We start from the raw sequence: 12,740 nt of genomic DNA, 5'->3' as shown, positions 1-12,740 counted from the left end.
TACTGCAAACACATATTCATCACTGTGTCTGTCACGAGACTCTGTTCCCCTTTCGGGCTTGAACTGATGGTAAAACTAATGACATTATTTACTGTCTTTACATTTATTTTGAAAGCTGATGCTAGTGATTATGGTAAGGGGCGTTACATTTCCGACGAGTGCTTGTGGTGTTCGGCCAATCACAATGCACTGGGTCAGCTGGCCAATCAGAGCAGACTGCGCTTGTCGGAAGGAGGGACTTTGTAGAAAACGAAGCGTTTGAGAGAGGCGGGGCATAGAGGACCTACAATAATGTACAGTATTTGAAAAATAATGTGTTTTTTGAACATTAAAGCATGTCAACATATTCTGTTACACCAAATACACAAAATAATGATCATATGACCCCTTTAACATGCATTACAATTATTTGAAATGTATTAAATGTAATAAAATATTACTGTTTTTACAGTATTTTCATCAAACATATTTTAAATAAATAAAAACTTTAAATAAATACATTTATAGGACACAGTATAGTCTCACCCATTGATAAATGAGTTTGCCCCACTCCTCTGGTCTCCTCCACATTATAAGACATCGTGATTTACTTTTGTCCAACCATTCCAGGTTTCCTATGCCAAAGCAAAGATCAAAATAATTTTAACATCAATTTTCCAGTCTCTTCTTATCAATGCATTTGGCATCCCACCTTTTTTTCTCAGTTCTTCAAAAACTACTTGTATGGCTTCAACTGAAAGTTTTCCTGAGCAGCAAAAGTTACAGGAAATACATGCACGGCAAGTAATGACAGAAAAGGAACAGCCTTCAATGTGATTCAACCTCAGTGCATCCTATCATCAAATTAAAACAAGACAAAGACCATGAAAGGATACTCTCAATTTTCTTGTTGTTGAAGACTGGGCTTTCCTGCGCCTCGAGGACGTCCAGAGTGTAGAGTTTCCGGTGACGGCAGAAGGACAGAACCAGCGAACACCACGCCGCCAGCTGCTTCTGTCTCGTGTCAACATTTGGCTGTAATCTGCAAAACAGAATAAAAACATTACATCTCCTCTCAATAACATTTTGGCCCCAATGTGCAAGATTGTCATTTCCACTGATGCAAAGAAAATCAACCAAAATCATCTTCTACATAATAATGTAACTATTACATTGTGATAAATTATTAAAGCATATGCATGTGTTATAGAGATACTTCAGGGGTTTTCAACAGTGTAAAATTTACAATAAATTATCCATGCCTGGAAATCGCTATTTTCTCAATGTCCTAATATTTCCAGCAGTCAGTTTTCACTTTCGGTCATTTTTACTTAATGACAAATTATTCTTGTTGCAATCCACAGAAGCTTTACTATTCTGATCGTACTAGCTTCGCTTCACTTGTGTTAGTATTTAAAGTCACACAAACATTTAGGCACGTCACGATAACCACTTTTTGCTGTGCGATATATTGCCCCAGAAATAATTGCGATAAGCGATATTATTGTCATTTTAAAGACAATATATAATCATAACGTAACAGCATAATAATGCAAGAAGGCCTACACACTTCCAAATGACAACAAACTTTTAATTTTCAAGAATATTTTAAATCACGGAAATTAAGTCTCAAAATATTAGATGCCTTAAAAAAGCGGAATAAATAGTAAATAAACATTTTCTAACAAAAAGTGCCAAATAACAAGCATAAAAAAAATTTAATGCACAAAGAGCTTGCATGGAGATGTTCCCCTGACCTTCTTCTCTCTGTGAATGAAGGATGCACACTATTGCTGAAAAACACAAGCACTACTCAGCACTCAGATGTCCAGATGCACAAAGACACAGTTCCCTAAACAAGGCCATATCTGCAAATGAAACTTTTTTTTGTAGATGCATTTTTTATTTTTTACTAGCACCTCATGACTACACCACGTTATGTCCGAGAAGCTGCAAAAGACACAGGAGCAAGTGGAATGCACAAAACATGGTGACATTAATTTTTTATGTAAATAAATGGGCGTCACCAAAAATTATTGCGGTCATATACATATATTGCGCGATAAGTCGATATATTGATTATTGCGACAGGCCTAACAACACGTAAACACTATATGACATACTGTAACTGTAAGTATTGTAATACTTAATTATAATTAATTGCATCCTCGCATGACTGAACACTGTGCTTTGTATTACTTCCGCAGCGGAACGCAAACAGTAGCTTTACTCGCGATACAAATGTGTATTTAACACTAGACCAAAGTATTATATCGCGGACACGAAACCGGGGTTTTCCATCTGAGGTCCCTGACATTGATAATAAAATGGATTTACTCACGTAAAAAATGGAGGAAAGTTATACTGCCAGGGCCACTCAAAACTCATCGCAGATTTGTACTCGTCCTGTTGATGTGCGGCTCCGCGGGACTCTACTTCCGCTCTGCTGGAATTGTTGGAAACGCCCGTCAAATTAAAAGTCTCTTCGCGACTCTTTTTTTCAAAGCGACAAATAATATAAGCAGACACAAACAATACAATGTACAAAATGTACAATACAAAATACCATAATTTTTTTTACAAATAGCTAAAATAATTACGTTTCATATGCGATTCAAAAAAATATATATATATAGGAAAAAACTCTTAAATTAACAGCATCTTAAAAATAAAATAAAAAGGATCAATCGAATTCACAAATCGCGATTTGTTAACCGGTTCTTTGAGAAGATTCGATTCAAAAGAATGATTCATTAAAAACTCTCCAAAATGAAAATAACAGTTTAAAAAAAATATGCACACGACATATGGCTCACTGTAAGTGTCTTATTAAAATTATATTAATAAATAATATTATTTATTTATTTAAATAAATTATAATTTATTTCCCTTGACAAAGGGATCATATATCAATATTCAATCAAGCATTTAGCTTAATTCACAATCCATTTCTCTAACTGAAGATTTTACCCTCCTTTACACCCTGGTAACTACTTATAATACACTAGCAACCACCCAGAACACCATAGCAACTTCTTCCACGCGGGGTTCTCTGTCGGTCCTTCGAGCGCGTGGTGGCGCTGTGGGCGGATCCTCTCATCCGGGACATCAGGCGAATAACGTCAAGGCGCCGAAATAAACAACAGTGATAACAGACCATAATAACCGATGCAGTATTATTTTCAGAAATAATAGCACACTGATGCGTTTTATTACCCCGCGCAGCTGTTTATAACAGTAGTGGGGAAACAATTGTAAGTGCACCCGCCCCTTCATTTCTGTTCATTGTTAAATAATCATATCGAATGTTTCTGAATGGTTCTCAGCGAAGGCGCGCGACTAGTCAGCAACTCATATATCGGCGCATATGAAATGTGTTCATATCTGAATATGAAATCGTTAGTACGCAGCTGAAGCACGTCTGTTTCACGCAGGTTTGCAGCAAGATGCAGGCGGCAGAGGACGCGCAGTGCTCACTAGCGGAGCGAGTGGAGTCTATGGGAGTGAGTGAACAGAAGAAAACTGCGGGAAAAGAGGAAGAAAAGGAGGAAGAGAAAAGAGAGGAGACGAATACAGCCCCGAAAGATACTATAACAGAGGATGACGCAAGTATGCACACCACATGTGTCTGTGGCTTTTGCATTCTTTCTTAATGAACTTGGAATATGATGCTATATATACCATGGTATCACCACAGTATGTGCAAGGTGTATACATTTGTTCTATTACATATTATGATTTTTTCATTCACACTCCTATGAAAGATGTAGAAGGAGACAAAGGATCCATGGATGCAGCGGAGCAGAAAGAGGGAATAGCCACGGCTGGAGAGATGAATGGAGGCGGTGAAGGAAAGCTGCAGCAGACTGAGGAGGACTGGGAGATCCCATACAGCGATGAGGAGATGGAGGACCCTACGAACTGGATGCCTGCACCCGAGGAGATCAAGCGGCTGTATGAGATTCTGGCTAAAGGAGACATGCTGGAGCTGAAGTGGGAGCCGCTTCCACGCCGGCCTCCGACCCCTCCACGCACCCCCTCACCTGAGAGAGATGGAGAGGACTCGCAGGAGGCCAAGCAAGAGGAGAACCAGCACAAGTGAGTCAGAAAAAATACACACACACAGGTTTACATTTGTGAAAAGTGGGGACTCTCCATAACTGTTTACATACTGATAATAAGAACCATTATTAATCATTGAGGAGCAATAATAACATTATCATAGCAGGCAAATAAAATAATTGAAGCAAATTTGCATCTTAAAATGATTTTTTGAAGGATCATGTGACACTGAAGACTGGAGTAATGATGCTGAAAATACAGCGTTGCATCAAATAATTAAATTACACCTTAAAATATATTATAATAGAAAATAGTTATTTTAAATGGTAATAATATTTCACATTTTTACTGTTTTTACTGTATTTTTGATCAAATAAATGCAGCCTTGATGAGCATAAGAGACTCAAAATCTTAATTATTCCAAACCTCTGACCGGTATTGTGTACAAATGAGACACCAGTATTTACTCAATGTGTGCAAATATAATATACATTTTTAAATTACAAAGAATGTAAATATTGATTTATTTATATGTCCTGCAGGGACCTCACGCCAACTGAATTTGATTTCGACGAGGAACAGACTATGGCAACTCCTAAAAACTCTTTTCTCAGTCGCCGCAGAACACCAGGTATGATCAAGCATTTGTCCACGTCTGTGGATTTGGTCATCTTGGCAGACACACAATATAAATGAATAATGCGGACTTGTGTTCATCCTTTTCTCTCTTTCCCAGGTTCCTCTGCCCGCTCGACGGTCAAGCGCGAGGCCCGGCTGGACAAAGTGCTGTCGGACATGAAGCGTCACAGAAAAATCGAGGAGCAGATTCTAAGGACAGGTCGTGATCTTTTTAAAAGCGATAAAGCGCGGTCGGGGCCTGTCGTGGAAAAGCCCTTGTCGCCCAACAGTCAGCGAGAGCGGGAAAAAGAACGAGAGCGAGACAGCGACCCCAGCACTGTCTTCAGTCCCAGACAGAGGAGATACTGAGGGAAACAACAGACTGCTTGAGTGAAAGCCAGGTTTTTTAGGGTTTATACCCTAAATCGTCATAATTCATCGTTTTGCATTGGACAAATGAGATGCTATTATTTTACTGATGTTGTCTTTTTTATTCAGATTTTTTTTTATGTGAATAAATAAATGAATGCCTAGCTGCTGGTGTCCTGCTGTTTTTTTTTTTTTTTTAAATAGTAGAAAATTATTTTCTGTTTGGGCTAAACCTCTGCGAGCTGATTTCTGCCATGGAATAAAAATATGTAAAAAGTAATTGAAACATTTTACCTCACTATTCTCAGAAAAAAAAAAATGTTTTTTCTCACAGTTGTGAATTCATATCTCACGATTCTGACTTTTTTCTCATAAAATGCGAGTTTATATCTCGCAATTGCGATTTTTTTTCCAAAATATTCTCAAAACTGCAAGATATACACTTAGAATTTCAAGAAAAAAAGCCAGAATTCTGAGATGCAAACTAAGAACATACAGGAAGGGGGGGAACAGAATTGCAAAATGAAAACTGAATTCTGAGGAAAATGTAAAAAAATTATGAGATGTAAACCCCAATTTCTACAATTAAAAAAGTCAGAATTGCGAGATATAAATTCTGAGAAAAAAAGAATTTTCTCAGAATTGTGAGATGTAAACTTAGGATTCACAGAGGGGAAAAAGTCTGAATTTTGAGATTAAATTCTGAGAAAAGAATAATTTTTGAGAATTGTGAGATGTAAACTTAGGATTCATAGAGGGGAAAAAGCTCTCTGCAGAATTGAGAGGTGTAAACGTGCAATTCTAAATGTATAACTTGTAATTGTGAGAGAGAAACTTTGCAATTGTGAGAAAAAAGTGAATTGTGAGAAGTTGAAATGACCGGTTTTATATTTTTATTCCATGGTGGAAACAAGCTTCCATATAAACCGGTTCGCAAGCCATAGTGATGTCTGATTTGTAAGCAAATGATTGATTCATTAGCAAATTGCTCTAAATTTGAACGAGTTTCAACAATCCTTATCAACTAATTAGAAACAATCACATCCGGTGTTGAAATCGGCAATCTGCCATACTTTCTATTCAGCGCATAAACGATTCTGCGAAGGGAGAAAAGGTGGAACGTAAGCCGCTGTATTAGCGTGAATCCTTTCGTGGCCTGTTAGCCTCAATTGCGTTGTCTGGATTCAAAGCATCACCCGTCTGGTACAGGCTCTCAAATTAATAAGAGGAATCAAGAGGACATTTGATGTGAAAATCCTGATCCGTTTTTTAAGCTCGTTTTAATTCCAGATGTCTCCGCAGAGGTCATGATGGCAGACATTGAGACTCATGCTCGACATTATCGAGGTCTCGATTAAACCCCGTACGGCACGTTCACAAACGGACCAGGCGAAGCGACATTATAACATGCAGCATATGAGACAAGAGTATATATTTCTGCAGTGAGACTGAATTACAACAGGTTTACATATGATGAAAAAAAAAAAAAAGTCGAATCAACTAAAACATAAATGCTTTCCAAAAGAAGTCGTTGCCGTTCACTAGGGTTAAATAGTTTGGATTTACGCTCGATATTGGAGCACATTATAGAGGGTTCACAAGGGACAAAGACGGAGTATACACATGCAAAGTCATATACCCAATTCAGTGCAATTGACATTTTGCACCTGTTTTTTCATTGTATAAATTTGAAATCAGCATACAGTCATTTGGTTAAGCTTCAAAAACTTACTTCGCAATGTTATTCATTCCTGTTTGATAAGTGGTACGGTTGAACTTGCAAGCGGTGTTATTAAATAAAACATACTAGGCCGAATTCATCTGCAAATGAAACCTTGATTTATGACTAGACAGAGATTAGATCGTTTGAGTGACCCATAAACAACAAAACCCCGAGACTGACAGGCTGAAAAGAATTCAAAACCATAAATAAAACCTTAAACCACAATAAATAACAGGAACCGTGAGACCAACAAAATGTCTTCAGTGACAACGAAATGAATAAAGTGCCAAAAAATGTCACATTGACTATGTAAAGTATCACATTTGTTTAAATGGAGGAAACTCACCTCTAGCCAAAGCTAAAGAGTAAACCACAGGGATAAGGCAGCTTAATATATATTGGATCATGTCCCTTTATAACATATGCAGGCTTTTAGGACTCGTGACTCTGTTTAAAGAGGTTATAGTAGGGATATTGTAAAGCGAACTACAAATGTCGAACGATTTTCGTGGTAAAACTGCGTTTAAGCCACCTTACAGGGGATCGCAGGTCGAATTGGAGAACATTGAAGGTAGCTACTTTCTATTGGGTGTGACGCTTGCTTTCTGAGCATGTACAAAATAATACATTCCCAAACCCCGAGCTGCCTCTTTTTTTCTGACAGACAGGGTTTAATTACTTTTGATCCAGCGACCCTTCATGGATCAGCTGTGGTAGAGGAATAGTTCAGCAAAAATGAATCATTTGTTGTTATACCAATGTCTTATTTGTCTCTTTTTTTTTTTCTTTTTTTTTTGTGAAACACAAAAGTAGACATTTGGTAAAATGTCGAGCTTCTGTTTTCCATCCAAACGGATAGTGATTTATGCGCTATATTACAGTCTTCTGCAGGGTTATTATAGTTTAACTGATTTAATTCAAACTAAAACCACTAAAAAAAAAAGCATTTTTGTTACTTGGAAAAAAAAAGACATTAAAATAAATATTAAAAACAAATAATAAAAAAAAAAAAAACTTTTATTTCAATTAGTTGCCAAGGCAATAGCTCTTATATTTTAGTTTAACTCGATGTACTAAAATAAAAATGAAATAAAAATGTATAACAGCTATAGAAATAAGACAAAAACACAAAACAAAATGACTAAATATTTAACTAAAATTCAAATGGAAAACAAAACATAAAAACTAATTCAAATTAGTAATAAAACAATAATAGTATCTCAGTGATACTAAAATATCACTGGTTTTACACCGGTGTACGGAACTGACTTGTAAATCTAATTTTGGAGTCAAATTTAACTCTGTTAAATATATTTTTAGCAAATCTCAAAATTATTATTCATTTTTAGGGTTTAATTTTTTATTTATTTAGACAAAACAGTATAGAATTATACTATTGGCCTTAATTTGAATATACTTCCACTACCAGTCAACAGTTTGGAGTGATTACGATTTCTTTTTACGTCTCAAATGCTCACCAAGACTGCATTTATTTGATCAAAATACAGAAGAAAAAAATATGTAATTTTGTGAAATATTATTACAATTTATAATAACTGGTTTCGTTTTAAAATATGTTAAACTGTAATGTATTTCTGAGATGTGCAGCTGTATTTTCAGCATCATTCCTCCAGTCTTCAGTGTCACATGATCTTCAGAAATCAGTATAATATGCTGATTTGCCGTTGATTTGCCGTTCAAGAAACATTTATTATTATCAGTGTTGACATTTTTTTTTTGCTGCTTAATATTTAATATTATTTAATATAAAACATATTACGCGTAATATTAAGGATTTTTTTCCAGAAAGTTAAATGACCAGCATTTATTTTGAAATAGAAAACTTTTGTAACATAATAAATCTCTTTACTGTGAATGTTGATGAATTTAATGCATCCTTACTTCCTTTTTTCCCCAAGTATTTATTTCTTGAAGAAAAAAAAATAAAATCTCACTAACCGCAAACTTTTAAACAGTAGTGAAGATAGTCCTTTTATGGAGTTTTTTTACATGTTGGTACAAAATAAATCGCCATCTACTTTCAGAGAATGGAAAAGAGCAGCTCAGACATTCTGCCTAACATCTCAAATCTGTTTCACACAAATAAAATAATACAGCATCTAAACGACATGAGAGTGGGTACATTTTCATTTTGGGTGAACTGTCCCTTTAAATCCAACGAGAGGCATTTCAGCTGAACTCTATACAGACAGTCAAGCTTGATAATGCCTGACACCTTGGGTTGCTCTTTGTAGACCAGTGCTAAATATAATAATCGAGGACATTTCTATGAACAATGCATCTGCAACACTACAGTAATATATGCAAAGAACAGACCTCAGGCACGAGACCTCAGCCCCAGTCTGACATTCTGCGACCTTTCAAAGTGCCTCAAACAAAAAGTGCTTGTCTTGGTTCAGAAATTTTCTCACATAAAATATGCACTTATTGCCTCAGTTGTGATGTGACACACATCTGGCCGTTGTGTGGACACTTCCACTGATTTTTCCGGCATTTTTGCTTCCCTTGATCTACTAAAGCATGTCTTATATACACAGTACACGAGCCCTGTAACTAAACATAATGCTGTGCTGTAATGCGTTACAGGGCGTCTAGTCTATTTCAGTACCTCTTTAATCACTCTGTGTACTTCCTTGGCAACCTGCCCTTCTGCTCTGCCACTTCATCATTGCATTCATCCAATCCCCTTTTTACTTTGCTTAGTCTCATTAGCATAGTCTCCTCCCCCTCAGTGTGACATTGTGGGCGTGTCCCGACCCACCATCCGTGTACTGTATCCGTTGGCAGGCTGAGGCAGCGACTCGTGTCCTTCAAAATCTGACTTGACCGGAGCCGTGGGTTTGCGGGAACGCGAGGAGCTGCCGGTGAACAGGCGCAGGGCCCCCCTGCAGATCAGGGAGAACCAGTAGAGCTGCGGGGCCATGAGCAGAGCCGCTCCCAGATTACACTGCCAGGGCACCGTGAAAGGAACCCGGTAGAAGGGAATAGAGGCGTACCTGGACAGAAGGCAAAAATTAAGAAACAAAGAAAATGGATTGATGGATGGATGGATGATGGATGGTTAAAACAGATGGATAGATAAAACATAGATTGATAGACAGACAGACAGATAAGATGATAAAACGATGGATCGATGGATGGATGGATGGACAGATAGATGGAACGAAAGAACGATAGATAGATAGATACAGTGCCTTGCGAAAGTATTCATACTCCATTATTTTTACATTTTGTTATGTTGCTGCCTTATGATAAACTTCTTTAAATAATTTTTTTCCACATAAATCTACACTCCATACACCATACTGACAAAGCAAAAACAGAATTGTCACAACTTCGTAAATGTATTCAAAATAAAAAACTGAAATAAGTACATTGCATAAGTATTCATACCCTTAACTAAATATTTAGCTGAAGCACCTTAACAGCCTCGAGTCTTTTTTTTGTTTGATGCGACAAGCTTTGCTCATCAGCATTTTGCAATTATCTGCCATTCTTCACCTCACCTGTTCACCTCTCAAGCTCTGTCAGGTTGGATGGGGGCAGATGTACATTTTCAGGTTTCTCCAGAAATATTTGACCGGGTTCAAGCTCAGGCTGTGGCTGGGCCACTGAAGGACATTCACACAGTTGTCTATAAGCCACTCTTGCTGTGTGCTTAGGGTCATTGTCCTGTTGGAAGGTGAACCTTCTGCCCAGTCTGAGGTTCTGAGTGCTCTGGACTGGGTTTTCATTAAGGCTATCTCTATATTTTGCTGCACTGAGCGTGTTTCTTCTACTCTGACGAGTCCCTCAGTCCCTGCTGCTGAAAAACAGCCCCACAGCATGAGGCTGCTACCAGCACACTTTACTTTTGGGATGCTACTCTGCAGGTGATGAGCGGAGCTGGTTTCCTTCAAACATGATGCTTAGAATTGAGGTTCATCAGACCAGAGAATCTTGTTTCTCAGATTCTGAGGGTCCTTTAGGTGCTTTTTTGTCAATTCCAAGTGTGCTTTCATGTGTCTTAACTGAAGAGAGGACTGAGTTTGGCCACACCGCCATAAAGACAGGATTGGTGGAGTGTTGCAGCGATGTTTGTCCTTCTGTAGATTTCTCCTGTCTCCACATATGATCATGGAGCTCAACTAGAGTGACCATCAGCTTCTTGGTCACCATGCTAACCAAAGCCCTTCTCCATCAGTTGCTCAGTTTGGCCGGGAGGCCAGCTCTAGGAAGAGTCCTGGTTGTTTTAAACTTCTTCCATTAAGGGTAACAGAGACTACATGCTTCTGTGACCCTTCAGTGAAGCAGAATTTTTTTCTGAACTCTTCCACAGATGTGTGGCTGGACGCAAACCTGTTTCTGAGCTCTACAGGCAGTTCTTTTGACCTCAGGGCTTGGTTTTTGCTCCGATATGCATTATCAGCTGTTAGATCTTTTATTAAGACGTGTGTGCCTTTCCAAATCATACCCATTCAATTGAATTTGACAGGTTAACTTCGCTTGAAGTGTAGTAATATCTACAAGCAAAATGAATGCTCCTGAGCTAAATTTCAACTGTCCCAGATGCTGTATGCAATGGAATCATTTTAGTTTTTTATTTTTAATAAATTTGCAAAGATGTTAAAAACCTGTTTTTATACTTGACAATTATGGTGTATGGAGTGTAGATTGTTGTGGAAAAAAACAAATTTAAAGCAGCTAAACATAAGACAGCAACATAACAAAACATGAAAGAATGAAGGTAGGTAGGTAGACAGACAGATAGGAAAAGGAAGAGTTTAAGGAATAATTAAAGAATAATTCTGGCAGAAAATGTTAATTCTGTAATTATTTACTCACACATGTTGATCCAAGACCCGAATACTGTTATTTTTCAGTATAAAACAAAGTGTCTTACTTTCTACTTTTGTCTTCTGTCGAACAAAAAATAACAGTAGATGGGTTTTGAAATTCATGAGGGTGAGTAAATAATGACAGAATTCTCTTTTTTTTTTGCTTGAACTATTCCTTCAAACGCTTTAAGAGAGACATACCTTCCGTAAACGTAGTAGAGATAGGGGAAGAGAAGGACTCGACAGAGGAAGAAAGTGATCAGCATAACAGCTCCATTCACTTTGTGAAGAAGCGTGTGCTGCTGCTTGTACTTAACAGTGAGAAAGAGAGAGAAAAAGACAAAGAGAGAGAATAAGTCATACAACTTGATGAAAGAAGGGAAAATGAGAAAGAAGAAAAAGAATGAGTGCGATTGATTATAAAACACACCACTTCACACTGTGTTGAGAATAAAGGGGTCATATACTTTCATTTTCTACTTCAAGGTTGACTTCTTTTTGAACACTTAATTCGATATATAGATCGATAGCACACTTCACCTTTAAGGAAGTGTAATGTTGGATTTGTAGCATGTAACTGATCCACACGTCTGCTGTACACTCAGCAGTGGTGAACACACATCCTCTCACCTGGCTCAGTACCAAGCTAAACTGTGTTATTCCATATACTGGAGGCTGGACAGGGTGGATATTATATCAAGTGTTAAATCTCATCTAAATTCGGGAGCTATATTGAGAGGCGGCTGTGGATCTGAGGCTATACATGAGGCTCTGAGAGGGTGACGGGGAAGAGCAATAAGACACACGTAACTTAATCTAACAGAACATGTTCAGCCCTTACAGATCTTTTATTATAAGAAGTTTAAAAGGCAAGGCAAGTTTATTTGTATAGCACATTTCATACACAATGGTAATTCAAAGTGCTTTACATAAAAGAAAAGAAAATAATAAAAATAAAAATAAATCACAACAATAAAACAAGGAATTTAAAAACTTTTAAAATTATATAAAAATAGATTTTAGAAGTTTAAAATGAATTTAAAACAGTTAAGAATAGAAAATGATTATACATAAAATATAGTGCAATTATTTAGAAAAAATATGTGGGAAGTGAGTCAAGATAGCAGGTTGACGATTTAAGGTGCTGTACT

The 12,740-nt window shown here is 37.2% G+C and overlaps 3 protein-coding genes across 3 annotated transcripts in view; 1 reads left to right on the top strand and 2 right to left on the bottom strand.

Moving 5' to 3' along the window:
- The window catches only part of vps25 (vacuolar protein sorting 25 homolog), a 3,707-nt gene extending 1,263 nt beyond the window's left edge, over positions 1 to 2,444 (bottom strand). Inside the window, exons 1-4 of the mRNA XM_016246586.1 lie at positions 2,321 to 2,444; positions 876 to 1,021; positions 692 to 745; positions 526 to 614 (exon numbers count right to left, since the gene is read on the bottom strand). Coding sequence (XP_016102072.1) covers positions 526 to 614; positions 692 to 745; positions 876 to 1,021; positions 2,321 to 2,367 — 336 coding nt within the window. The 5' untranslated portion in view covers positions 2,368 to 2,444. The remainder of the gene's footprint in view (positions 1 to 525; positions 615 to 691; positions 746 to 875; positions 1,022 to 2,320) is intronic.
- Positions 2,445 to 3,015: 571 nt separating this feature from the next.
- pagr1 (PAXIP1 associated glutamate-rich protein 1) lies at positions 3,016 to 5,160 on the top strand. The gene is made up of 5 exons (XM_016246585.1): positions 3,016 to 3,233; positions 3,414 to 3,588; positions 3,744 to 4,077; positions 4,584 to 4,672; positions 4,778 to 5,160. Exons 2-5 carry the CDS (start codon positions 3,426 to 3,428, stop codon positions 5,026 to 5,028), a joined length of 837 nt encoding a protein of 278 aa, XP_016102071.1. The 5' UTR covers positions 3,016 to 3,233; positions 3,414 to 3,425; the 3' UTR covers positions 5,029 to 5,160.
- Positions 5,161 to 8,863: 3,703 nt separating this feature from the next.
- Positions 8,864 to 12,062, bottom strand: tlcd3bb (TLC domain containing 3Bb). Its single transcript, XM_016246549.1, has 3 exons — positions 12,030 to 12,062; positions 11,791 to 11,900; positions 8,864 to 9,768 (listed from the first exon to the last, which is right to left on the bottom strand). The coding sequence occupies exons 1-3, from the start codon at positions 12,060 to 12,062 to the stop codon at positions 9,501 to 9,503; spliced, it is 411 nt and encodes a 136-aa protein (XP_016102035.1). The 3' UTR covers positions 8,864 to 9,500.
- Between the last annotated feature and the right edge of the window lie 678 nt (positions 12,063 to 12,740).

The sequence above is a fragment of the Sinocyclocheilus grahami genome, unplaced genomic scaffold (genome assembly GCF_001515645.1).
Source record: "Sinocyclocheilus grahami isolate Dianchi unplaced genomic scaffold, SAMN03320097.WGS_v1.1 scaffold802.1, whole genome shotgun sequence".
In the NCBI taxonomy this organism is placed as follows: Eukaryota; Metazoa; Chordata; class Actinopteri; order Cypriniformes; family Cyprinidae; genus Sinocyclocheilus; species Sinocyclocheilus grahami.
The sequence above is the reverse complement of the archived record's forward strand: the minus strand, read 5'-3'. Positions and strand labels throughout refer to the sequence as shown.